The following is a 27,844-nucleotide window of genomic DNA, read 5'->3' as shown; positions in this document are numbered from 1 at the left end:
TTCAGTCATTTAAATTTATTTGCTATTTTCCAGAATATGAATTACTGTCACATAGAAACCCCAAAGGTGACTTGCTGCTTACTGTCAAGCTTCGGGGATTATCAGTCATTCCAGGAGAAAGGTTAAGGCTTGTGTCAGCAAATCTGATGGCTTTGACTTGACGTCATTTCCACTCCACTAATACTGTGTTCTCAGACCTGTTCTGAAAGAACTGTTCTCACGATGCCAATGCCACAGACACAGACTTAATAGGTCACAATGATCTCTCTACTGTGCTCTTAAGGACAAAGAGTTCCGATTAGCCAGGCATGCCAGAGCAAACCTGTAACCCCAGCATCTGGGAGGCTGAGGATCAGAGGTCAAGGCCACTCTGGGCCCTGTCTCAAGAAAAAAAAAAAAAATCACTACACAAAAAAATGCATACACACACATACCACAAAAGGTCCGTCGTCTACCTTTAAGGTCAGGCTGACTGTAGAGGCTCTGCTCTGCATCTGAGGGGGCTGCCTCACCACCCTGTAAGGCTGCTAGCAGCTCACCACAAAGCCAGCTACTCAGCATGAACCTCCCCACAGCCTGCACTCATTCTTCAGCTGGACCCATCTTCTCAACTAACACTCAGCAGATGGCTGGGGCCCAGGGCTTTCCTGTGATTTCTGGTGTAAAAGGTGACCTGAATGATTTATTTATTTTTATGCTAAATACTTTGGTGACCACCAAGCATTTTAATAGCTTATGACAACAAGAAGACAGAATCTTTCAAATCTGGATTGTCCCAGGAAATTTCCTTAACAAAGTCACCAAAATACAGGAATAGCATAGCCGAGGGCTCTCCCCATACTTGATCTGGGAGGAAAGACTGGTCATTGTCTCTATTAGCTCTTTGAGGAGAAGGCAAGCAAGAAAGGGAAGGTCAGCCACCATGATTGAAGTCCAGGCAATGGCCGAAAGCCTGGAGATAAAGACAAGCAATTTAGCTGTGTCAGGAAGTGGGGTCACAGGGCGGGTGCGAGCCATTGCTAGGAAGACCAGAGTGGGAGCTTAGTTCCCGGAGTGCTGCTTTCTTGGTGGGTGGGTGTTTAAGGACTCGTCTTGTTGATAGATATGTTAATGTGACAGTTGGTAGGAATGGCACACCCACCCACACAGCAGGCAGCAGGGCACCTGTAAGGGCCACACACCCACAGCAGGGTCTCTATTAGTTTCTGGCCTCCAAACTCCTCTTCTTAGTGGTAGATCAGAAAGTGCTTGGCAAGGAAGCCTGGAAAGTTCAGCTCTATAGAACACCTTTGTTTAAAAAACATATATCCAGTGATTAGCAGTAAAAATGTGAAAATTACTAAGTATTTAGTAGTTAAACTCTGTTGATTCCCCCAGAGTCAAGGCCTACAGAGATTAGCAGCAGAACAAATAAATGTAAGTCAGACCACAGGCGGCGGCTTCCTGAGTTCCTGTGTCTCCTGGGCTACTGCTGCACCTACAACACTGAATTTCTCATGTCATCTCTAAGTCTGCTCATTTCTCTTTACTTATGGAGAGGGAAAGGCCAGCCCATCATTTGCTCTATAGCTACACAAATCTGATGACGATTTCACAAGGATTAGTGAATCAAGGAGAGATTCCGCCGCTCTGTGGAGCTCAGACTTGTCCCTGGGAAAACTTCAAAGCTTCGACTGCAGGGGCTTCAGGTGCTTGTAGTAAGATTCGTGGACCTACAGGGAAAGTGGAGACGTGAATAAGGTCCTATCTTGGTAAATTAGCATTTTCTTTTTTTTTTTTTTTTTTGGTTTTTCGAGACAGGGTTTCTCTGTGTAGCCCTGGCTGTCCTGGCACTCACTTTGTAGACCAGGCTGGCCTCGAACTCAGAAATCCGCCTGCCTCTGCCTCCCGAGTGCTGGGATTAAAGGCGTGCGCCACCACGCCCGGCTAATTTTTTTTTTTTTTGGTAGCATTTTCTTAAAAAAACACACACACACACAAAACTTTTAATTGAGAAAATATATTGGCCTTATATGAAAACAAATTCAAATATTTTTGTATTGGGGATTTTTTGGTCTTTGTGAGCTTCTCTGTGTAGCCCTGGCTGTCTGCAACTCACTCTGTAGACCAGGCTGTCCTCAAACTCAGAGATCACCAACCTCTGCCTCCCACATATTGGAATTAAAGGTGCGGTCCACTCATTATATTCCTGGCCTTTATTTTGAAGAAAATTAAAGCTGTGCGATGGTCTCATATGGCTTTAATCCCAGCACCAGGAGGCAGAGGCAGGTAAACTCTGTGAGTTCAAGGCCAGTTGGGTATACAGAGATAGTTCCAGGACAGCCATGGCTATGCAGAGAAATCATGTCTTGAAAAACTAACTAAATAAGTAAATGTATTCAATTTTACCATTTATTTATGTGCGTGCGTCTACACTGGTATGTTCCTCTGAGTGCCCTTGGAGGTCAGAAAGTGTGTTAGACACACACATCCCTGCACTGGAGTTATAGGGAGTCCTGTGCCTAGCACCTGTACAAATTTAAATGAAAGGTTCAGAAGCTCGGGAGAGGCTTTTGTTAGCCTTACCTCTGTCTTGTTCAGTGGGGACTTCTTGGCCCACTCAAACAAGTTTTCATACACATTGCCATCATAGCGGCCAAGAACAGAGCCAAGGGTCACATCCTTAAAGTCAAAGGCATCCACCAAAGCCACGGCGTTGGGGCGCGTCACTGTGAGCAGCTCCAGGATCCGACTGTTTACCTGTGACATCTGAGCCCCTGTGATGATGTTCCCCTAAGGGAAAAAAAAAAAATGAACGAATAAAAGCACAGAGCAGACAAATTCTACGCAAAGGACTATAAAATGGACAACCGTTAAACCAGATAGCAAGCACACACACCAAAGGCCTTGCTTCAGAACACTGACCTCAAGAAAATCCCCTCCTTTCTGGCTGATCCCATAGAGAGAATATAAGAGACACAGGTTCCTCAGCACGGCTTGCACAGCTCTGTCTTGAATCTTGGGGAGTTTATCCGCAAAGACCTTAACGGTCACGTAGTGGCAGTGCGCCTAGAAGAAAGGGACATGGTGGGGCGTGGGAATCCTTGGAAAGGAGGGTGTGGTGCTCCGCCCACCTCTGAGTCCAACACTTGGGAGGCTGTAGCAGGCCCGCCAGGAGCTGGAGGTCAGTTCCAGACCAGCCTGCCTCCAGGAAGGCTGCCCCAGTGACACAGCACTAAGGCAGGGCAGCAGAGCGAGCTGAGGGGAGAGGCCACCACTGACCTCACTTGCGCGAACAAGGTCGACAGAAGTCAAGTTCCACGCCACTTCTTTGCTCTTCCTGTGACTCACTTGGGCCTGAAGGTTTTTTGCAGCAATTTCTACCAATCTGTTAATCAAGAAGGAAAGGCAGAGAGCTGAGAAACCCATGGTTCTCACAGCTGACCTGGCCCCAGCCAGCAGGTCCCACAGCGGCCTCTCACCCGTGACGGGTGCTCACCTGGCTGCACGTAGCTTGTAGGCTTCTGTCAGGCTGTCCAGGCTGTTAATGTCCACCAGAGTTGGCCAAACTGCCACCTGCTGTGGCTGGATACGCTGGCTCGGCAGGTCATTCAAGTACGACACCATACCGCCCACCAGCTTCCCCGACTGAACCTGGTCATAGATTTTCATCAAGAACCTAGAAACCACCAGAGCACATGCTTTTAGCAATCTACTGAAGTGACTCCACACTGCAGGACAGGCATTCAGTACCTGCTAGCGTGACCATGTGCTATGCTGGCTAAATTTATGTCAACTTGATATAGCTAGAGTCATCTGAGAGGAGGGAACTCGGAAACCCTCTCCAAAAGACTGACTGGGCTGCGGGCAAGGGGCAGAGCAGCAGTCTTCAACCTGGGGATCATGACCCTTTTGGGGTCGAACAGCCCTTTCACACGCGTGGCCTACGATGATCGGAAAACACAGATGTATACATTATGTTTCATTAACAGTAGCAAAATTACGGTTATAAGGTAGTGTCAAAAATAATTTTATGCTTGGCGGGGGGGTCACCACAACACGAGGAACTGTATTGAAGGGTTGCAGCATTTGGAAGGTAGAAAACCAATGCTGTAGAGCATTTTCTTAATTAGTGATTGATGTGGGAGGGCCCAGCCCACTATGTGTATCATCTCTGGGCTGGTGGTCCTGGACTCTGTAAGAAAGCAGGCTACAACAGAAGATGTGCCTAGTCTTCCTGCAACTCAATATGCCAAGGCTGGCTGGTATCCTTGGAAGGCTACCCCTTCTCTGAGGAGAATGGGAAAGGGGGGCTGAGAGGAGGTAAGAGAGAAGGACTGGGAGGAGAGGCAGGAGGGGAAACTTTGATCACAATGTAAAGTAAATAAAGGAATGAAACAAAACAAAACAAAGCAGACTGAGAAAGTCAGGGGTGCAAGCTAGTAAGCATCGGCTCCTGCCTCCAGGTCTTGTCCAGTTTGAGTTCCTGCCTGACTCCCTCTGATGATGAAATCACGGTGATGTGGAAATGCAAGCCAAATAAAACCCCTTCTCTTCAGGTTGCTTTGGTCATGGTGTTTCATCACAGCCAGGGCTATACAGAGAAACCCTGTCTCGAAAAACCAAAAAAAAAGAAAAAAAAAAAAAAAGAAACCAGTACTAACCAGTAAACAGTTGGTACCGGGATAGCGGGCTATTGCTGTGATAGACCTGGCCACGTGTTTTGACGAGGATTGTGGAAGGACTGTGGAACTTTGGGCTGGAAAAGTCATTGGGAGTTGAGAGCTCAGTGAGCTGTCTCGGAATAGCCTGCACAGTGAGGATGTGGAGAGCGGTGCAGCTGACAGAGAGAGGCCTGGCCTGTGACTTTTCAGAGGGATGCAAAGACTACACGCAGTATATGTGACGAATTTGTGGAGTCTGGTCAGCTGGAGCTTGGCTGACAAGAAACCAGAACCACTAAAGTTAAATCTTTGCTTCCATGGGACAATAGATGCTGGTCTGCTGGGGCTGAAGAGTCAGCTGTGATTAAGAAGAGACCAGCATCACTGATGAAAAGCCTTCTGGGAAGTGTTTCCTCGGGGTGAGCACACAGAAGCTGTGCTCCAGAGGCAGCCAAGGCTGGCTGTTCTTTGTGCTGGCAACTTAGCTTGGTAACCCAGGTGGTGCTGGTTTTGAAGGCAGGAAGGGGTCATGGAGAGCAGCTGAGGTTTGGCACTGTGTGACAGGGTTGGAGTCTGAGCCCAGGAGAAGCTAATGATGAAGGAGCAGCCCAGTTGCAGCAGAGACTCCAGCACTGTGGAGATGCCAGTGTCATGGGATGACCACCAAAAACAGCAGCAGTGGAGTGGAGACAGCCTGAGCCTAGAGGAGCGGCTGTGTGTGCTGCAGGGGGAAGAGCCGAGGTGACCCAAGCCACTGGAGGAGCCCAGAAGACCTGAGGGGATCCCAGACACTGGCCATTACATTGTTTACCTGATGGAGCTTGGGCTTGCTGTGTTCAGACTGCGACTGTGCCCTGGTTCTTCCCTCTTCAGTAAGAAAGGCTTTGACAGGAGCTCACACTGAGAGACTTTGGATTTCTAAGAAATTTTGGGGTTTTACAGAGACTAAGCTTTTTTTTTTTTTTTTTTTTTTTTTTTTATATTTTTTTTTTTTAAATTTTTTTTAAGATTTATTTATTATAAGTACACTGTAGCTGTCTTCAGACACTCCAGAAGAGGGCGCCAGATCTCATTACAGATGGTTGTGAGCCACCATGTGGTTGCTGGGATTTGAACTCTGGACCTTCGGAAGAGCAGTCGGGTGCTCTTACCCACTGAGCCATCTCACCAGCCCTAAGCTTTTTTTTTTAATTTATTTTTATTTTGTGTATTGCTGTTTTGCCTGCATATCTGTCTGTGTGAGGGTATCAGATCTTGGAGTGACAGACAGTTGTAATCTGCCATGTGCGTGCTGGAAATTGAAACCTGGTCCTCTAGAAGAGCAGTCAGTGCTCTTAACTGCTGAGCCATTTCATAGGCTAAACTTTTAAAGTGTTTGAACTGGTAAAGACTAGAACTTTCAAATTGTTATGTTTTACATGTGTGGTACTTATTAATCTGAGATCTTGAGGATGAATCAAAAAAGCCGAAGGTTATGTCTTAAAACCCCTTTCCTCCCGCAGGGTGCTTGGGCATCCTGCTTCATCGCAGCAAGAGCGACCTGACTACGACAAACCACAGGGTGAGCGAGTCAGGCCTGTCCTTCACGGTGGAGAAAGCAAGCCCCCGGGCCTGGGAAGAAGACCCAAGGGCAGAGCAGCCATGGTGGGCTTCTCACCTGGCTGTCTGCAGCATCATAACAGTGTTCTCCCCCTCGAAGGTGCAGGCCGGGGTAAACGTGACGTAAATATTTGGAATCCCACTGCTGTGAGAATAGCCGTGCCCACCGCAAGCCATCCGACATTCTTCGATACCAGCATTGGCTGTCCAGGTAGTAAAAGCCTTCAGCCCAGCTGTGAGGGCATGAAGCTACGGGACAAGCACAGGCCATGAGAACCCTGGCTTCACACCCACCTTCTAATGAGAAAACACATGCTCTCCTAAGTGTGCGGCTTCTGTCAGAGCAAATCAGGAGGCAGTCGCCTGACCCACTGAATTAGTAACAGTCTCAGGCCTCTTTCTCAACTGCTATACTTGGCCAAACAGTACTCTCTCTCCTTTTAAATTATATTAATAAAAATTCCATCTTGACATCTGTCCAGCTTTTAATGAAAAAAGTTCCAGGATTTTGTAATTCCTTTCAGGAGTCCCACGTACAGCGTTTGGATGTCTGCCATCAGGCAAACACAAACCTAAGGGCATCCCTGCAGGCCTAAGGGAAGCGAGGCCGGCGCGGCTGACGTACCTCAGGCAACTCACTCAGGTCGCCTTGGCCAATGCTCTCATTAATCCGCATGTAGGTCTCCTTTATGTATCTTCCGAGAAAGTGGAAGGCGTAGGCGGTGGCCAGGAGCGGGAAGAGTTTATACTGCTGCGTCTGAAAATCCAAAATCTGGGGCTCTGGCTCGCTAACAGAGAAAACAGCCGATGTTACTCACTCACTCGGTCCCAGTTTCAGCCCAAGACTCTACACAGCAGTGAGTCACGTCCCCTCTCCCTCCCCCCGCCCCTATGAGGCAGCTGCTCCCACTGCTGTCATCTTACAGATGGGGAAATGAGAGGTTAGGGAATCTGCCTCAAGTCACACAGATCAAAATGGCAGTCTGTGTCTCCTTTTCCTGTGTTTTGAAACAAGGTCTCCCTACATGGCCCAGCTGTCTGGAAACTCACTCTGTAGAGCAGGCTGGCTCAAATTCACAGAGATCTGCCTGCCTCTGCCTCCCAAATGCTGGGATTGAGGGCATGCGCCACACCCTTGGCAATGCCCTGACTCCCTCTACTGCACTGACATCAGGACAGTGCTCTAACTGCTGCAGCGTTTCCAGTATGACGGAGACAACTACATTTCCAAACTACCCAGAAACCCAATGGTCCGCTCACAACTAAAGAGAATGTTATCAAAGGCCCAGCCTACCTCAAGGCTCAACCCACTGCATTCTAACCACAATCCTGGAGATGACAGACAGAAGCAGCCTGCTTGCCCTCTCTGCCTCCCATCATGCATGCCAGGTGCTATATCCTTGGAAGGCCTGGCATGTATGAGATCCTGGATTAACACCTAGCCCCATGGCACTGGTGCCAGGGTAGAGAGGTGGCTTAAGTATTTATTCTAACCTTTCCTCTTAAGAAGAGGGTCAGAAGCCGGGCGTGGTGGCGCACGCCTTTAATCCCAGCACTCGGGAGGCAGAGGCAGGCGGATTTCTGAGTTCGAGGCCAGCCAGGGCTACACAGAGAAACCCTGTCTCGAAAAACCAAAAAAAAAAAAAAAAAAAAAAAAAAAGAAGAGGGTCAGAGCAAGCCTTCAGCACCGAGTTCATCTCAGACCCTACCCTCACCTTCGCTTGATTTCAGACTGGCGCCTCACAGCACTGTATCGAATGGCAATGGTGCATGCCTTGGACAGACTCTGAGCCGCATTTCCCACGAGGAAGGACCTTACGAAAACCATGGTCCCATACGTCAGCTTGTTACTCAGAGGTTTTACATACGTGCCGTCAGGCTTCACCTGGAAAAACAAACAGGCTGAAGTGTCTCTGTGAGGCGGAGAGGCCGTGTACTAATTTAATTCTCCAACTGTGCTTCCTGGAACAGCAGGGAACCTGGCTTCATTTGGGCCAGGCAACCTGTCTGGAACACTAAATCTCGCTCCCTCTTCTGACCCAGAGATTTTGGAGCAAGGGCTTGCTATGTATCACAGGCTGACCTTGAACTCACCCCCACCCGCCTCTCCAGTACACGCTATACTTGGCTAATAATCCGAGGTCTAACTGGCCTTTCAGGTGACTCTAAATTACTTAAAGGCTTGAGAGCCGCAGGTTCACCAAGCGGGCGATGCTCCTCACACACTGCCCACCTGCTTCTACGTCACTGTCAGAGGAAAAGCCCACCACCTTCTGCAGCTGGGCCAGGACAGTCCTGATCCTCAGCTTGGCTAGGCTGGGGCACATGGTGAGAACCTGCTTTAACAATAACAATCTACTACTAAATAAAATAGACAAATAAGTAAATGTACCTGGGCATATTTCATCAACATGTTCTCTCTAGGAATACGGTAATTGTCCATCTTCAGGTAGCCATTATCCATCTCTTCATAACCAAACTTGGGGCCGATATCCCCAACAGTGATGCCTGCCACAGACAACAGGAAGCACGCGTGACGGGCATGTGTGTGAAGTCCTTGCCTCCCTCTGCTCCCATTAATGGCTCCTCACATCTCTTGCAGTTGCTTATTTTCATTCTTTTGTTTTATGTGTGTGGGTCTTTTCCATGCATGTATGCCCATGTACCACAGCATGCCTGATGCTCCAGGAGGCCAGAGAGGGTGTGGGATCCCTGGAACTGGAGTGACCGCTGGTTGTGAGCCACCAGGTAAATGATGGCACCGAACCCTGGTCCTCTGAAAGACCAGCCAGTGTTCTTAGCTGCTAAGCCATTCCTCCAGCCTCTTGCAGTTTGTTTGTTTTTTTTTTTTGGGGGGGGGGTTGTTTTGTTTTGTTTTGTTTGGTTTGGTTTGGTTTTTTGAGACAGGGTTTCTCTGTGTAGCCCTGGCTGTCCTGGAACTCACTTTGTAGACCAGGCTGTCCTCAAACTCAGAAATCCGCCTGCCTCTGCCTCCCGAGTGCTGGGATTAAAGGTGTGCGCCACCACGCCTGGCACCTCTTGCAGTTTTAATTTTTACCTTGGTACCAGATGAGCAATCCTTACCTGGCAGAGGCTTGTGGGTCCCAATTTCACGGATAGGGACAACAAAGGCATGTAACCCGTAGCACTCCCCCTGAGTGATGAGCTGAGCCAAGACTATCGCATGGTTGGAAGTCTTCCCAACTGCAAGAGCAAGAAGCAAGAGCAGAGAGTGTGTGTTCCTGCTCAAGTTAGGTCTCACCTCCTGATCACCCCACCTCTGAGTCCTGAGCGTTGGGACTGTGAGTGTGAACTCCTGATCTCCCCACCTCTGAGTCCTGAGCGCTGGGACTGTGAGTGTGAACTCCTGATCTCCCCACCTCTGAGTCCTGAGCGCTGGGACTGTGAGTGTGAACTCCTGATCTCCCCACCTCTGAGTCCTGAGCGCTGGGACTGTGAGTGTGAACTCCTGATCTCCCCACCTCTGAGTCCTGAGCGCTGGGACTGTGAGTATGAACTCCTGATCTCCCCACCTCTGAGTCCTGAGCACTGGGACTGTGAGTGTGAACTCCTGATCTCCCCACCTCTGAGTCCTGAGCGCTGGGACTGTGAGTGTGAACTCCTGATCTTCCCACCTTTGCATCCCTAGTGCTAGGATTACAAGTGTGTACTACACTTGGTTATGTTCTTGTATTTTGATTTTTTGTTTTTCTTGCTCTCTGGTGCAATGCAGGCTTTGGTTCTGAACCTGTCTTTGCCCTTTCCCTCACTTCCTTTCCCGGGAACACCTTTCTTCTCTTTAATAAACTGCCTCTATCTCGGCCGCAATCTCATAATAAGTCCTCAAAATGTTCAACAATAACAACAAACATCCAAAAGATACTTAAAGAAAAAAATTCAACTTACGTCCCCCAGGCCACCACTTGATGGAAGTCACAGTTGGGCTGTTGAGAATGAACTCTTGGGTCTTGGGGTCATATGTGGCAGTGGTTTCCAAGCCCCGAAGATGAGTTCCTGAGGACAGAGATCACATGGCCTCAGTACAGCAGAGAGGGAAAAGACCAAGAAAACAGACCAGCCGGGACTCAGAGGAAGCTAAATACCAGCAATGAGTCTGTAGACTAGCTGTGAGTGACAGGCACCGTGCAGTTACTGTCCCGTTAGACATTTCCCACTAGGCCGCTAGCAACAGTGTCCTGAGCATCCCACTCCTAAGTGTGGCTCAGTGAATGTGCTGTATTTATTGAGACTAATAAAAGAAAATGCAGAGGCAACTTGTGTTCCTCTATGTAACAGAGATGGCTACTTTCCTTTAAACCCAGTTCTTTTACATTTAAAACAAAACAAAACCCTACATTTCCACTGGGCAGTGGTGGCACACTCCTTTAATTCCAGTGCTTTCGAGGCAGAGGCAGGAGGATCTCTGTGAATTTGAGGCTAGTCTGGTCTACAGAGAAAGTTCCACGACAGCCAAGGTTACACAAAGAAACCCTGTCTCAAAACACAAACCAACCTTCCATCTACCTTATGTACATAGGTGCCACGAGCACACACGAGTCGCAGCAATTGGTGGGCATCAGTTCTCGCCTGCCAAGTGTGTTCTGGGAATAGGACATCAGGCCTGGCAGCAAGTTTAGCACAGAGCCACCTTGCCAGCCTGGGTCCTCTTCTCAAGTTTTAACATGACAACTTTGACTCTAGTGAACTATACCGCTGTACTTGTGAGGACACTAAGCAATGTGTGACAGAAGCAGACTCCAGTTAGCCCTTCTGTACATTCACGGCACCTTATGTTAGAACGACCTCTAGAATGGAAACATTTAATAACTTATAGGTCCAACAGGCCTGGGTTCACTGTGTGGGGCAGGCTCCGGCTCGGTGCTTACTGCTCACGAGGGAGGAAGTGCGGGCTTAGGCTCATGTGTTGCTGGAGCTGGACCGTCACACACTGTAATTATTTGAAAAGGACTATTAAAAAATGTGGCTGGCATTTTACATTGAAATAAACGCTGAGAACCTTTTTAACAAACTACTTTGAGAGCCTTTGAGGTCTCACTGAACACTTTGAAACATCTAGAAATTTCCAAACTGAGCCACAGAAATGGACAGTTTGTGAGCCACAGCCTTCAAAGGAAAAGTCAAGAAACCAGGCACTCAGTAAACACTGCTGCCGAAGAAGCCCTTGGGCCATATCAGAGAGCACAGTAAAGAAGAAGTCCTCACAGGCACAGCCCAACCCAACTGGATGCCCCACTGCATCCTCTGAGAAACCTATAAAATACTATTCAGCACCAAGGGGTCTGTGTGGAATACACACGCTGAGTCCCCAGAACATGGGGACAAGCCGACAGCTGCAAATGAATGGCAGACAGACACCAGTTCAGAAACTGTGAGACTCCCCAGCTCCACCCCACCGAGGCAGGCCTGCGGGAGGAAGGACTAAACTCACTGTACCATGCCCCATCTCTGTCTGCGCATAAGTGCCCGTGATCTCCAAATTCCAGGCCGGCATGAAGAAGCGCTGCTGCTGCTCTTCGGTGGCCTGGTGAAGCAAGGTGGGCAGGAACATGCCCAAGTGAAGGTCCAAAGGCTCAGGATGCCCTCGGTGCACAGAGCTTCGAAGAAATACCAAGGGTGGGCATTTGAGGGAAGGATCATCGGGTGTGTAAGAATCAGAAAAGCGAACAGATAGAGCAGGGAAGGAGAAAAAACAAACTGTGAGTAACAATCATCAGGTGCGCCTCACCTCGGACGCGAGCACTGTCCTTTTCTGTGTCAGCTGGGATTCTCAACAATGCTCCTCTTTCTTACGTTGGCAGAGCCAACAATGGCATCGTTCTTAAGCAGCGGGGATGGGCTGTGGAGACCCAGACCCATACAATAAAGAACAGTATGTTCAAGGCAAGACTCTGGCTTGGTGATTAAACAAAAGGAAATAAAAAATTTGAAAAGTAGATTTGAATGGGAACCAAGGTGCCCTTGGGTGGGGCAGAGCATGGCTGTTCTCTCAGTGATAAAACCTTGGCTAAGGTTTTCCTGAATGCAATTTCAGTGAGGTGTCTAGACTGGGATATTGTTTGTTCAATAGGAGACTCACAGTCTTCACATAACAAATTCATTCAAGTTCACCATATCAAATATTCAGCCAGGCTCTTCCGATGCAAATTAACACAAAAAATGACAGTGCTCTTCATCCCAATAACGGCATCAATTTAAGACATGCAGTTTCTAGTGACAACCTTTATAGCTGCTAATTACGGACCTGTGCAGGACAGGCTGTGTCCCGTTATTATGCTATCGCGTTATCTTAGAGAAGAGCCTGGACCACATACCTTTCATCCTCTCTGCTTCCTCCGTCTAAGCTGGGGAGGAGACAAGCAGCCTTAGCAGCTAAGCAGGAGCTTATGAGCCCTCTCCAGGGCAGGCGGCTGCGCTTCCAGCTAACCGTTCACAGAGACACAGTGAATCTCCTCCCCTCACAGAGAATAAAGGAAAATGCATGGCCACACGCCACATGTGCATCAAAACGATGGTGGCAGACCAGGACGAGCGAGAGTTTGCAAGCCTAGTCCTGTCTCTGGTCTCTGGTTGGCCAGCTTAATCTCCAAGTCCAACATGGGTGGAGAACATCCAAAATCCACATACATGTTCCTCAGAAACATGGAAACTGGAAATATCATAGACTGGCCACAGGCAGAGCGGGTGAAAGGTCTGTGCTGCTTTTGCAACGCCCTAGGAATTTGCAGTAATTTTAAAATTAGAGAAAACTCCTGAGACCAGTCAGTGGAACTGGTTGTGATGGTGAGCACCTGTAATCCCAGCACACAGGAGGCAAAGGCAGAAGGATGCAAGTTGAAGGCCGGCTTGGGCCACATAGAGGAATCCTACCTTAAAAGCCAAATGAAACCAACCAATTTGGACTCTCTAAATGCCCCTTCCTTCCTTCCTTCCTTCCTTCCTTCCTTCCTTCCTTCCTTCCTTTCTTTCTTTCTTTCTTTTAAATATGCAATTTATTTTTTATTTTATGTTCACTGGTGTTTTGTCTGTCTGTATGTTTGTGTGACTGTGTCAGAGGCCCTGGAACTGGAGTTACAGTCAGGGATGTGAGCTGCCATGTGGGTGCTGGAAATCAAACCCAGGTCCCTTGGAAGAGCAGCCAGCGCTCTTAACGGCTGAGCCATGCCTACCACCTTGAGATGCCTTTCTCACTCATGAGCTTGCCAAGCTTCTAGAAGGCCAGGGCTGAGAATGGTGGTACACAGCGGCATAGTGGTAGGACAATGGCCTTGGGTTTGTTCTACCACAGACAGACAAAAAGCAAACCACTGTTAACCCCTACGCCCAAAACTCGAACTCTTACAGGAGGCCCTGGATTTAAGTAGGGATTGGGAGAATACCAGCCTGGGGACACTCAGGGGAGAAGTCCTGCTCGCTTAGGCCCTGAGCTAATCCACAGCACTCCCTTCCCAAAAGAATAGTATCCAGTAAGCAAAAGAAACACGTGCCAGGTCCCCAGAGCAGTAACCCTGACCTAGACGGGGCGCCTGGGGACTGGGAGCACCCCGCTTTCTGCTTTCAGGAGAGCTGCTCTGTGTTGTTAACAAGCCGAGACTGGTGGTGAAGGAGGAGCCTGGAAGGTTTGTATCTGTGTGCAGTGCTACGGAAGGAAGAGCACAAGTGTGTCAATACACCGGAGAAGGCAGGAGGCACTGAGTCAGGCTGAGAGCCTCTCTCGCAGCTTACCTAAGTCTTAGTCACATGGGTAACATTTAGGAGTGTACAATGAGTGCCTTAGCTTCTCTATTAAAGTTGATTATGCGTGACAGTGAAAGGTCCTACTGTGAGATCATCTGTCCTAAGTTATCAAGCACTAGCTCTCCATTTGGTGACGTGTTCAAGTCACTTCCTTTAAAGCTGTTACGTGGAAAGATCTCTTCAGTCTCTCCTTCCATAGGCTACAAAGCTGGACAGGCTGGCAGCCAACAGCAGGGGGAAATGCTCTGGCTGGCTGGGAGCATAGCTGAGCCTTCAGCACTGTAGTTGCCTAGCCTGCACAAAGCCAACTTCCATCCAAAGAAAAACCAGGCCTGGTGACTCATGCCTATAATCCCTTCAGGCAGGAAGATCCCTACAAGTTTGAGACTAGGCTGGTCTATAAAGGGACTTTCACAACGCCTGTATCCCACAAACACCCTCCTCCCAAAGATCTGACTAACAGGAAAAAGTTAGCTAGTTTCTGCCTGAGAGAAGAAGCATGGAAGAATTACTTCCCAAGAAAACACAAAGCTTTGCTAGAACCCTAACTCAAATTTCTGCAATATTTTTTTTCAACTTGACAAACTGAGATCAGCATTCAAAGTCAAAACCTGGTGCTGGCACCCTAGGTGGGCAAATGCTGTGGTGAGGGAGAAAGATGGAAAAGTTGAAACTGGCCTGGGTTATACCTTTGTGAAGTACTGCAGGGCTCTCCTGCAATCCCCGCACTGCAGAGGCAGAGGTGCCAGCCTGCTCCACATAATGAGTTCCAAGCTACTTAGAACCCTGTCTCAAAACAAAGCAAACAGCAAAGAGGGGCTGAAGAGATGAAGAGAGCACTTGTGATTTTGCCAAGACCTGAGCTCAGGTCTCAGTGCCCAGGAAGAACTAACCAGAGACTCCCCGCTCCTGTAACTCCGGCTGCGGGGATCTGCTATGCTTTCTGACCTCTGAGGGTACCAATACATTTGTGGTAATCGCGCGCACGCACACGCGCGCACGCGCATGCACACACACACACACACACACACACACACAAGAATAAAAATAAACCCAGGTGTTTTTGTTTTATTTTTGAGACAGGGTCTCACTGTGTAACCCTGATCAGCCTGGAACTTACTATGTAGACCAGGCTAGCCTCACAGAGATCTGTCTGCCTCAAAAAAAAAGTCTTTCCTTCAATGAAGAGATTCATTTCTGATAATAGACAAAAGGCATAACCTCAGACAGTACATACATTTATGAACACATGCCTGTGTATACAGTTTGTTTTTTCTTTCTCCACCGCAATGCTGGGAGTTGAACTGAGGGCCTTCTGTGTGCTAGGCAGCCACTGCTCTTATAAAGAAGTTAGATTACAGCAGAAAAAGGGACTTTTGATTACGATCAGTGGTAGAGAGTTTGTCTAACAAGCATAAAGACTGGGTTCCATCCCAGCACCAAAGGAAAAAGACAGACTGACAGAATAAGGCTGAGAAAATTACAATAACCCAAACCTAAGACACAAGTCTCATGGGAGCCTACAGCGTCCACTCAGCTTGGAAGAACTCAGATTAGGATGGGGAACAGCAGTGAAGCCGCAATGCAGGAGGATTAAGACTCATGAGATCAACTTGGCTCTTTTTCAAGTTTGACGAAGAAAGGACCCTTCTTCAGTGAGAGGAGCCCGCCAGGGCTGTTCCCCAGGGCTGTCCCCCAGCGCTGTCGGCAGCCATGTTACAGAAGCTTTACCTCCCTGTACGGGAATGGGAAACGAGGGAGAAGACAGAGTCCCTATCAGTGGCAAGATCTGCAACTGATTGTCTGCGTTGTGACCTGAAGAGACGTACGGCTGCTTTCCGCAGTGTTCCTCCAACACTAAGCCTGCAGAGCATCTTCCTCAGCCCAGCCCTCTCCTTGCTTGAGACCAGGAACAGATCTGTCAAGACTTCCTGGTATGTCTGAAGGGACAGGAAGGCATAAAGGGAAAAGACAAATTTGACAGGCATCTGCCTTTTCCTTTATGGGAAAGGACTGTGTTTTAACCAGTTCTTTATCAGGAAATACAGTCATATGTAAATTAACCAACAGATCTGACCTCTTAACCTGCAGGACAGAAAGAGGGTGGGAAAGAAGACCAAAACTGAACAAATCACCAAGAAGCCAAACTTAATCCTCTACCACTGCACCCCGACAGCGCTCTACAGACACACAACCGAGCTGACAGATACAAGAAAATTTCCCAAATTAGAAGCAGGCAAACTTGTCCAGAGAAAGACCTATGAATTCACTTTCTGATCTCAGCCAAGAGTTCAGGTCTTAAGTCTGTCCTCTCTCTAAACGTAAAGCAGAAACATTAGGCCAACAAGAGAAGACTAAAAAGCCATATAAACTTCCTTGCACTTCACACCTAAGGCCTCTTATGAAGGATGCAGGTCAGAACATCCAGAAAGGAAGACACAATATTACAGCATTCTCCCCTCGGGAGATGTTCTAGGCCTGTCCTTCCAGTGTTGGCCCTGAATAAAGCCTTGGGTGTCTGTGATATAGCTCACATACACCATCTAATCCATAAACATAGCACCAATCCCCTGGAGATTATAATGCAGATTTGTTTGGCATCCTCACCCCACACCCTTCGTGGTTCTCTGAGAGGGTTGAACTTCAAAGTCCAGGTTCACTTTGACTTTCAAAGTTCAATCTTCCTGCAGCCTCCCAAGTGCTGGGTTGTAAGACTGCTCTAGCAGTCCAACTCCCTTCTCTTCATGGTTCCTCCATCATGGCACTGAAGTATGAAGAAGGCCATCTCAAATGTAAAACACTCACACCTGCTGGGCACACGGTGCCAAGTTATCATCCTAGCACATGAAGGCCAAGGGAGGAAGACTGCATGTTCAAGCCAGCCCAGGCTAACAAGGCCAACCTTCTCTTAAACAACCAAAGCAAACAACAAAAGCTAAAATATGCACACTTACTGTGAGTTTTAGCTCTGAAAACAATCAATCCTATTCCACACTGAGACTACAACTTTCTGAATACACCCAAGCACTTATGAAGAGTTTAACCAAAAGCTACTGGCGGTAAAGGATCCACAGACACTCACGGAGGAACTGTACGACAAAACAGCCGGAGAAAACCACAGGATTCGTTTTACAAACTTTGGAGCAGCTAGCAGGCAACGTAAGAGCAAGACAGTTCCCTGCTTTCACCATATCATTACAGCCGTGCTTCTGACGTCACCTCTAGACGCTGGTGAGGCATCAACACTCAGAGGCACTTCCAACAGAGTCCTTCACAATTACACATACCAACATAGCTGGGTGTTCCACACCTTTAAACACCATCTCTCCAAGCTGCACAGCAGCTAACAGTAGGTATCTGTGAGAATGACAAGCTTTAAGGAGTGACACTGAAGATGCTCATCAGAGCCCTGGACCTATTTTATGAAGAAATAAACTCAGAAAGAGAAACTGGGTTTTGATGCCACAATTAAAAAAATAAAATCCCAAACACATAGCCGCAGGAGAAGAAGAAAACATGATCCAACAGCAGGAGTCACTTTTCTTGAACTCATTAAGTGGTCATCCCAGGTCCCTCAGATGTGGACTAACCGTGGCCCATCTCCGTCTGGGCGTAGGTGCCAATTATCTGGAGTTCTTTGGACGGGTGTATCCATTTCTCCTGCTGAGCAGTGGTGCCCTGATTCAGCAAGGTAGGGATAAACATGGAGTAATTGAGGCCAACAGGTTCCACAAAATTGACCAAATGTAGTCTACAGGAGAGAAAAGAAAAGTATCTCAGCCCAGCGCTGCAGACTGCGCTACACGCTCTCATCACTGTTAGGATTAGTGTGTGTGCGTGTGTGTGTGTGCGTGTGTGTGTGCGTGTGTGTGTGTGTGTGTGTGTGTGTGCGCGGGCTCAGCCTCCCGCTACAGACTGCGCTACACGCTCTCATCACTGTTAGGATTAGTGTGTATGTGTGTGTGTGTGCGCGTGTGTGTGTGCGCGTGCGTGTGCGTGCGGTCTCAGCCTCCCGCTACAGACTGCGCTACTTGCTCTCATCACTGTTAGGGTTAGCGTGCGTGTGCGTGCGGTCTCAGACTCCCGCTACAGACTGTGCACTACACGCTCTCTCATCACTGTTAGGATTAGTGTGTGTGTATGTGTGTGTGTGTGTGCGCGGTCTCAGACTCCCACTATAGATTGTCCGCTATACGCTCTCTCATCACCACTGTTAGGATTAGCATGTGCGTGCGTGTGCCTGTGTGAGGGAGGGAGACAGAGAGAGACACAGGAAAGGAGGCATATGTGCACAGCACATGTGGAGGGCAGAGGACAGCTGTGTACAACAGCCCCCTTCCCACCTTTACTGTCCAGAAATCACACTGCATCCATCCAGCAAGCTCTGTGGTAAGCACCATGAGCCACTTTGCTAGCCCCTAACCTCACATTCTCAACAAAATAAAATAAAATAAAATAAATTCTTACCCCTCAGGATGAAGGATGGAAAACTAAAGATCTCTTCTATTAAATGTAGAATTTTCTACTTTACAAGCCAAGAGCTAAGAGCCAAGAGCAAGCTCTCCTGTAACGTCTCTTCTCACCTCAGGGCCAGACTCCTTTTGTTTCCTCCCTGGTGCTGGGGATGGACCAGGCACCTCAGGAAGACCCAGTCTGGTTCCACCCTGACACAACCAACGACTGCTTGTTCTGTTTTTTTTAAAAAGAAGTTTTGTGTAAATTCTACACTTATCTAAAACAGTGGGCTTTGTGCCTCCTCTGGTCTGCCTGGCTGGCTGTTCTGAGTCAGCGCTGGGCACCTTGGTGTTACTTTCAGGTTTAATTCGCTTTGAAGTTAAGGAACTCCACAAAATATTCTTTATAGAGCTGTTAAAAAACAACAAAGAATATCTATTTAAAGAAAGAAAATTTTTATGAGCCAGGGTCTCACTACCTAACTCTGGCTGCCACAGAATGTTATTTGAGGCTCAGTGCAGTCTCCCACTCCCAAGATTCACACTCATCCATCATGCCCAAGTGCTAGGACTACACCCATGGGCTAGGACTACACCCACCCACCGCCAGGTGACCGAAGCAAGTGCCCTGAGGAATAAGTACGCATTCAGGGCAGGATCACTATCTGTAAAGGTCTCCAGGATATCTAATGTGAGCATTAAAAGTCACCAGCAAGCACTGCTTCAGATTAAGGAAGGTGTACACGATCTAGCCCTTGACTGCCTTTTCCGAAAACAGCACCCATGAAAGGTGAAGACACAAACAAACCTCACCAGTCACCTGCTTCCTACAGGCTCCGTGTGCACCAGAAGAATTTGAAGTACAAATGATGTGTCAGCTAAGTGACTTTGAAAACTTCTCACCCAGGAGAGCTTGGGCTTCACAAGGAGCAGAGCAAGGACTACGTAGGTAGGAAGGGAAGACTGTCACACCACGGAGCCCATCACCTTAAAGCAGCAGCAGCAACCACAGCAACTGCCTACTATTCTATTTCAGAAATAAACAGCACACAAGGCAGCCCTGGCCTCTTCTGCTCACAGCCACCCAGGCTGAGACTGATGTTGCCAATCAACACAAATGAGCTCCTGCAACTCCAGTGCCTGTGTATGAGAGACCGTGACTTGTGCAGTCAGTCCTGGGGGACGTGAACAGATGCCGCTGCTGCTGCTGCTGTTCAGTGACCGCTTGCTCCGCCATCAATGGTTTCAGCAGTGTGGTCAGGGCAGAAAGGTCACTTTCCAGCTGGGGCAGGATGCTTTCTCTGCCTGCCTTTGCCTGGCTTTGTCTAGCAGGAGACACTCTGTTCACTGCCCAGCAAAACAAACAAATCACTTTTTGGGTGTGCTGGAAACAAATGACCTAAAGCCCATGAGATAACTGACTAGCCAACATAAGTACACAGAAGAGACAGGCGGCGGTGGCTGGCTTTAATCCCAGCTCTTGGCGGGGCAGAGGCAGGTAGATCTTTGTGAGTTTGAGGCTAGGTTGGTCTTCAGAGTGAGTTCCAGGTCAGCCAGAGCTACACAGAGAAACCCTGTCTTGAAAAATAAAACAAAATAAAACAAAACAAAACTGCACATAGATAATAATAAAAAGCCCTAAATAATGAAGTGCCTTTTGTCTTTGATTTCTGTAGCATCATATTCATCACCAGATATTTTAAACTGAGTGGAGCTGGAACGGAACATGCTTAGAACCTCAGGAAACAGCAGGGCACTGAGGCAGGAAGATCTTGAGTCTGAAGACAGCCTGGGCTACAAAGCAAAAACCAGATAGGAAATCAGAAGAGACAGGAATACAAAGGGAGAACGGAGCTAAGCACCAACAGCCTGATGAGAGTGACAGACAGACAGACAGACAGACGTGTACATCAGCTCCAGGGTAAGACCAGAGCAGCGGCCTAAGGTGTCTGAGTCTCACTAAAACCACTGCCATTCACACACTTTCTCCCCATCCCCTCATGGGGATGGATGGATAGATAAAAGGAAAGAGAAAACACAGCAAGTTCTGAGAAATAAGGTATAATATAAAACACACCCACATTTCCATGAAGGAGCTGAAAAGACTATTGAATTTTAATTCAATAAACTACTCTGAAAACTGGAAAATGTGATAAGGATTTTAACTCAAAAGCTCCTATGCAAAATGAGAGGAGCTGGGCGTGGCGGCATAGGCGAGGAGCCCAGCACTCAGAAGGCGGAGGCAGGCAGGCATCTGAAGAGTCCAAAGGCAGCAGAGTCTACATAGTGAGCTCTAGGCTAGGCAGGCCTACAATTAAGGAGGAGGAGACAGAGAGGACACATACGCTATTGATTTTCTTTTTCTTTTTTAAAGAGTTATTTATCATAAAAGTACACTGCAGCTGTCTTCAGACACCCCAGAAAAGGCCGTCAGATCTCATTACAGATGGTTGGTTGTGAGCCATCATGTGGTTGCTGGGATTTGGACTCACGACCTTTGGAAGAGCAGTCAGCGTTCTTAGCCACTGAGCCATCTCTCCAGCCCTGTTTTTCTTTTTTAATTAAATTTTTTGTTGTTTCTCCCTTCCCTAAACCACATGAAATTTAGCTTTAGAAGAGAGAGAGCTAGAAGTGGTAGTGTTCACCTGAGAATGCAAACAGCTAGAGCTGGAATGGGAGGAAGTGAATGCTGAAGCTACCTAGGCAGATGCTGGGGCACACTGGGCCAGGCTGTGTCTCTGGACCAGCAAAGAGCTAAATGCTGGCAGGATCTTGGTATTGTTGTTCCTATTATTTTTAAAGATTTATTTATTTATTTATTCATTTATTTATTTATTATATATAAGTACACTGTAGCTGTCTTCAGACACACCAAGAGAGGGCATCAGATAGCATTACAGATGGTTGTGAGCCACCATGTGGTTGCTGGGATTGAACTCAGGACCTCTGGAAGAGCAGTCAGTGCTCTTAACCACCGAGCCATCTCTCCAGCCCCGTATTGTTATTTCTATGGCCTATCAATGGCCTTTTTTTGTTTGTTTTGGTTTTTTAGGTTTTTTTGAGACAGGTTTTCTCTGTGTAGCCCTGGCTATCCCAGAACTCACTTTGTAGACCAGGCTGCCCTCCAACTCAGAAATCCACCTGCCTCTGCCTCCCAAGTGCTGGGATTAAAGGTGTGCACCACTACCGCCTGGCTTTTTTTTTTCCTAAAGAACGATTTTTTTTTTTTTAAATAAAAGGGCACTATAGCTGTTTTTAGATACACCAGAAAGTTGTGAGCCACCCCATGGTTGCTGGGAATTGAACTGAGGATCTCTGAAAGAGCCAGTCAATGCTCTTAACTCTGAGCCATCTCTCCAGCTGGCCTCATATTTTAAAAATATTAATTCTTATTAAGTCTTATAATATTAATTCTCATTAGTCTGAGGCAATACAGTATTGTATCTGATTGGCTATAATAAAGAGTTGACAGCCAGGGCTGGTGAGATGGCTCAGTGGGTAAGAGCACCCGACTGCTCTTCCGAAGGTCCAGAGTTCAAATCCCAGCTACAGTGTACTTACATATAATAAATAAATAAATAAATCTTTTAAAAAAAAGAATCTTTAAAAAAAAAAAGGTTTGACAGCCAATATCTGGGCAAGAAGTGGAGGGCAGAACTTGGGGGGAGGGGGAGGAGGTAGGGGAAGGGGAGGGATGCTGGGAGAAGAGATACAAAGGACAAAGGGAACAGGACTGACGTCAGCAGTGCAGCAGAGAGGTGCAGAACTAGCCACATGACTGACAGGTCATGGCCAGGATAGTCAGGTTAAGTTTACAGTAGCTGCGAGACTGCCCTAGCCAAAGGTCAAAGCTTTAACCTATGTGACAAGTCTCCATGTCTTATTTATACCTCTGAAGGATTCAAGAAAGTCCCACTATAGGGAGACCCTGTCCTCAACAAAAGAAAAGAAAAGAAGGGGGCTGAAGAGATGGCTCAGCTTTAAGAGCACTGACTGCTCTTCTAAAGGTCCTGAGTTCAATTCCCAGCACCCACATGGTAGCTCACAACCATCTGTAATGGGATTTGATGCCCTCTTCTAGTGTGTCTGAAGACAGCAATTGTGTACTCAAATAAGTAAAATAAATAAATCTAAAAAAAAGAAAGAGCTGGGCGTGGTGGCGCACGCCTTTAATCCCAGCACTCCGGAGGCAGAGGCAGGCAGATTTTTGAGTTTGAGGCCAGCCTGGTCTACAGAGTGAGTTCCAGGGCAGCCAGGGTGATACAGAGAAACCCTGAAACCCTGTCTCAAAAAACCAAAAAAAAAAAAAAAAAGAAAGAAAGAAATCAGATTTAATTAATTATCATAAGGACTGGGCTAGACTTCAGGACCTTATCAATGGATATGTCCCTTTACCAGCCTCAATGAATCAGTTTTAAAAGCCCAAGGAGTCTACAAAAAACCCCAACCGACCCTTGTTGGAACTTGAGAGCAAGCAGTAGAGTCATAAGCAATCAATAAGCCAAGGCAGGAGTTGAAGGATAATGGGAGCTACAGCTAAGACCTGTCTGTGAACCAGGTGATGGAGGACTCAGCCGTTCAGCGCACTGGCTGATCTCCCAGAAGACGTAGCTTCAGCTCCTAGCACTCACAGGGTCGTTCACAACCTTTTGTAACGCCACTTCCAGGGGAGCCCACACTGCTTTTAACCCCCTCTGGCACCAGGCAAGACAGTGGAATATAAACAAACACGATTGCAAACATCTACTTTCATCAATTATTTTTTAAAAATCAATTTTATAAAAACAACACATTAAAAGAAAAAAAAAGATGACAAACCTCAAACAAAACATAAGAGACCCAGTCTTAAAAAGAAATAGCAGATCCTGGAAAGATGGCTTAGTGGTTAAGAGCACTTAATGTTTTTGCAGAGGACCTGGGTTCAATTCCCAGCACCCACATGACAGCTCACAACCGTCCGTAACTCCAGTTCCAGATGATCAGACATCTTCACTCAGACACACATGCAGGCAAAGTACCAATGTGCATAGAATATAGATAAATAGATTTAAAAAAAAAAAGCCTTATTTGGAGGAGAAGGAGGAAGAGGAAGAAGAGGAAGAGGAAGAAGAGGAGGGGGAGGAGAAGAAAAAGAGGGGGGAAGGAGGAGAAGGAGGAGGGGGAGGAGGAAGAAAAGAAGGAAGAGGAGAAGGAAGAGAAGGAAGAGGAGGAGGAGGAGGAGGAAGAAGAGGAAGAAGAAGGCGAAGCCGCAGCTGCAACGGTAGCTGCAGCCACAGCTGGGCAGTGGTGATGCACACCTTCCAGGCAGATCTCCAAGTTTGTGGCCAGCCTGATCTACATAGTCAGAGCTACACAGAAAAACCCAGCCTCAAAACACAAAAGCAAACAGACGGGAGCGGGGTTAGTAATAAACACACAACAAAGATAACAGTAATTGCCATAAATTCCTGGAAATCCCCCTGCCTCAGTAATTCTAGTCCTCGGCCCTCATTGACCATGCCCACTGTACCTCACAATGAATGGTAAGGGTTTTTTTTTTCCCCTCTAAATGTTTATTACTAGGTGAAAAGTAAGCCATCTCCAGCAAGTGACAGGAAACTGGGCAGGGGGGCTGGAGAGATGGCTCAGTGGTTAAGAACATGTACTGTTCTCTCAGAGGACCAGCGTTCAACCCCCCAGCGCCCTCATCAGGTAGCTTGTAACTCCAGCTCCAAGGACTGCCCCATCCCTGGGCACATGCACACATACAGGCACACACACATGTACATGTAAATAAACAATAAAAATAAATAAAAAAAGATACTGGGCAAGAAAGAATAATGGTTCAAGAAACAGATGAGCCTGTATGCTCAGAGCGACTTGACAGCAGTCACTACGAAGGCTAACTACCAGTCTGCTCCTTCAACTTAAACAGACTTCCCGTCACATCCTGGGAACACTTCCTGTTTCAAAGGGCACTGAAACTTATCGCTAGTATTTCATGTTTCCCATGAGGCATGGTCCACAGGAAGGACTTTGTTCTAGGTCTCTGTGACCTCACTTGAGTCTGGCTGCTTGTCGTGCAGTTACAAAGGTTATAAAATATGCTGTATCATCCACTCTACCAAACAACAGCTCTCCTCCATGTTGTCCTGAGAAGATATTAAATTTCAGCAGCTTCTGCTTGTGAACCCAGCTCAGTCCATTTGGCAACACTTCTCCCTAGGACTCACCCGAATCCCACAGATTACAAGCTTTAGAAACAAAGCAAGTATTTGGACGTTGGTGAGTCTTCTGATTTGGGCTGCCGAAACTAACCGTGAATAAATAACTGGAAATGTAGCTTGGACGGTCCTCAAACTGGATATACGGTAGGATGACTCTGATCTGGCTCCACCTCCCATGTGCATAGATTACAAGCACAAGTAAACTAGTATTTCTGATTAGTAAGATCTAGTGGAGTTCTGAGGAAGGCCTAAGGAGCGAAGCAAACCACTTCATTGTCACAGTAATGGGTGAATTATGAAACAGACTCTGGCCGGGCCGTGGTGGCACACGCCTTTGATCCCAGCACTTGGGAGGCAGAGGCAGGCAGATTTCTGAGTTCGAGGCCAGCCTGGTCTACAAAGTGAGTTCCAGGACAGCCAGGGCTACACAGAGAAACCCTGTCTTAAAAAACCTAAAGAAAAAAAAAACAGACTCTGGATGCACTGCATCTGTAACTCAAAGGAAAAAGAAGTAACCATTACCACACGAGGCAGGAATTGTAATATTTATATTAGTTCTTGAAAACATATTCTTAATAACATTTAAGCTTTTTAAGCCAGCCAGGGTGGCTTACCTCTGTAACCCCAGCAGTAAAGAGGCTGAGGCAGAAAGAATATTTGGGGTTGGAAGCCAGCTTGGACTACATAGTGACTTAAGAGATTAACCTATCTCAAAAGACAAAGCCAAACTTCAAAAGAAAACAAAAACAAAATTTTGTTGTTGTTGCTAAGGTGTCGCAGATGTCATCCAGGATCTGGAACATGCGAGGCACAAGTGAGTGGTCTCCTGGTCTCAACTTTACAGATGGGTGTGAGCCACCATGTGGTTGCTAGGAATTGAACTCAGGACCTGGGGAAGAGCAGCCAGTGCTCTTAACAGATGACTGACCCCCTCTATTATTTATTTATTTATTTATTTATAAATGCTGGGGACTAAACCTAGTTAACTGTGCATGCTAGGTAAAGGCTCTATACTGTCGAGGTGTATCTCCAGCCTCCCAATTTTATCTCTATTAATGAAGACGCTGACGAGTTCCTCTACTATGTAAAAACCCAACAGAGGCTTTAAAGGAAATAAAGGAGAAGCAGCAGAGCCACTGCAAGCAAAACACCTGTGCGAGGATGACTTTAGGGTTAGGGGGAGGGGGACCTTTATATGTAATTTTTTAAAAGTCCTTTTTAGTGACTTATTTATTCCATATGCATTGGTGTTTTGCCTGTATGTACGCCTATGCGGGGGTGTCAGATAACCTGGAACTGGAGTTACAGACAGTTGTGATGGTGCTGGGAATTGAACCTGGGTCCCCTGAAGATGAGACGCTGTTCTTAACCACTGAGCCATGTCTCCAGCCCCCTTATGTATAACAGAAAAGCAAAGTGTAACAGATGAGTGTCTGAGAATAAACGGCTTTCCTCAACCACAGACTAAAGCGGGTCTTCCCAACCGGACAGCCAGTAGGCAACGCCATCATTACATCCGACAATGCGACGTTCTTAGAATGTGGTTCTGAGAATATCGGATTCATTCTGAGGTCTGACAGGTTCTCCATGGACTCTCACACTTTCTATTACTTTATATTCAAACTACCCATTACATAAAAACAGAATCTGTTCCAAAAATAGTTAAATGTCTGGTCTTGCAATACAGCTCCTCAGAAAATCAGTAGGCGGATTTCCCCACCCCCTCTGTTTTGTCTTCAGTGCTGAGAATCAAACCCACAGCCTTGGGACACTAGGCAATCTGTGTTCCACGGAGCCCCACCCTTGGGACACTAGGCAATCTGTGTTCCACGGAGCCACACCCTTGGTATCAGAAAGCTTTCTTACAAAGTGAAGGTTCACTTTGCACTTAAAGAACTTTCATAGGGATGTTTGGAACAAAAAGCTTTTTTATTATTTGCCTCTCTGTCTCCCCCATCCCCCCAGAGGGCTTCACTAGTGTTTGTCCGGCCTTCTGGCCCATCCTCTCCCACAGTTTCGCTGTGTAACCCTGGCTGTCCTGCAGACAGGATAAAAAGGAACTGGCTCTGCAGACCAGGCTGGTCTCAAAACCAGAGATCAGCCTGCCTCTGCCGCCTCCGAAGTGCTGAGATTAAAGGCATGGGTCACCATGGCCCAGTTCAAAAGAATTTTATAAATTAAAGTTTCATTTTATTGTGTGTGTGAGTACAATAGCCACCTTTAGCAAATGGTCAGAGGACAACCTAAGGGAGGTGACTCTCTTTCTACAAATTGAAATCAGATGATTAGGCCGGGTAGCCACCTCACCATCCCTTAAAGTTTTTTAAAATAAAAAAACGATTTTGGGCACAACCGTTCATTATTAGCATTTTACAAATATGCTATGCTATCCTACTAAAAGATCTAGATGCAAAAGTAATATTATTTTTCACACATAAAATTGAATCATTAAGTGTTCAATTTAAGCCTTTAAACGACATGCAAGGTAAGAAGACCTCCCCGGACTGCAGCTGTAGTTTGGGCATACACTAATGTGCTAAGGTACACCTACTTTTTAAACCATATGATTTCTTCAGGGTCTGCGATGCCAAATTCCCTCATCTTCTTCACCATGGTGGCACTCTTCTTAACAGCCACCTCGTAACGCTGGCTTCGAGTGAGGAAGTTGTAGTCCTCATGTTGGAAGTCTGGATCGTTCAGAATCAAGTTCTCTGAAAGAGGGTTAAATGACATCAAGAGAAACAGGTACTCCCCCTCCTGACTCCCATCAGATTTAGAACGGAGGACGATCCCTTCCTAATCCTGACACTGGACGCCCCATCGAAGTAGGGGTCCCCGCTTCCCCTAAAGTCCAGAGGCCCCAAATCCTTATTCACGGGGGTCTTTCGCCTGGTTCAGTAGAAGACAGAGGCCCGGCCCTCCAGTCTCACCGATTTCTCGACGGCGCCGGGTGTTCTCCGGACTACCATCCAAGATGTGCGTGATTAACTCCGGATTGAAGGTGGCGGCGGCCCGCTCCTTGCGCAGATCGGGATTCATGACGGAGACCATTGCTGGGGGCAGAGGAGGTGGCGACAGAAGTGACAGACACCAAAGCTAGATAACCTGTGTCCTCAGCTCAGGCGCCGACCGGGCCCTAAGAGCCGAGCGAGACAGCCCTCGGCCCCGCCCCCTCGGGCCGGCCCCG

The 27,844-nt window shown here is 47.3% G+C and overlaps 1 protein-coding gene across 2 annotated transcripts; it reads right to left on the bottom strand.

Moving 5' to 3' along the window:
* Window positions 1–27,834, bottom strand: Acox1 (acyl-CoA oxidase 1). 2 transcript variants are annotated; one of them, XM_021176179.3, is made up of 14 exons: window positions 27,588–27,834; window positions 27,209–27,368; window positions 17,588–17,748; window positions 10,149–10,256; window positions 9,327–9,446; window positions 8,635–8,750; window positions 7,958–8,127; window positions 6,868–7,030; window positions 6,301–6,491; window positions 3,479–3,658; window positions 3,262–3,367; window positions 2,905–3,048; window positions 2,566–2,772; window positions 1–1,712 (listed from the first exon to the last, which is right to left on the bottom strand). In XM_021176179.3, exons 1-14 carry the CDS (start codon window positions 27,706–27,708, stop codon window positions 1,662–1,664), a joined length of 1,998 nt encoding a protein of 665 aa, XP_021031838.1. In that variant the 5' UTR covers window positions 27,709–27,834; the 3' UTR covers window positions 1–1,661. The 2 variants fall into 2 exon arrangements, with proteins under 2 accessions (XP_021031838.1, XP_021031839.1); XM_021176180.3 differs by lacking the exon at window positions 17,588–17,748 and adding an exon at window positions 11,697–11,857.
* Between the last annotated feature and the right edge of the window lie 10 nt (window positions 27,835–27,844).

Source organism: Mus caroli, unplaced genomic scaffold (genome assembly GCF_978045245.1).
Source record: "Mus caroli unplaced genomic scaffold, Mus_caroli_1 scaffold_13, whole genome shotgun sequence".
NCBI classification, from domain to species: domain Eukaryota; kingdom Metazoa; phylum Chordata; class Mammalia; order Rodentia; family Muridae; genus Mus; species Mus caroli.
The sequence above is the reverse complement of the archived record's forward strand: the minus strand, read 5'-3'. Positions and strand labels throughout refer to the sequence as shown.

Excerpts from the sequence above, each read along its gene's own strand:
- Acox1 (XM_021176179.3), bottom strand. The coding sequence starts at position 27,708 with ATGGTCTCCGTCATGAATCCCGATCTGCGCAAGGAGCGGGCCGCCGCC. Across the intron at positions 17,749-27,208 it reads GAAATCATATGGTTTAAAAA|ACTACATTTGGTCAATTTTG; the intron begins GTAGGTGTACCT and ends TCTCTCCTGTAG. Across the intron at positions 1,713-2,565 it reads CCCCACTGAACAAGACAGAG|GTCCACGAATCTTACTACAA; the intron begins GTAAGGCTAACA and ends CTTTCCCTGTAG.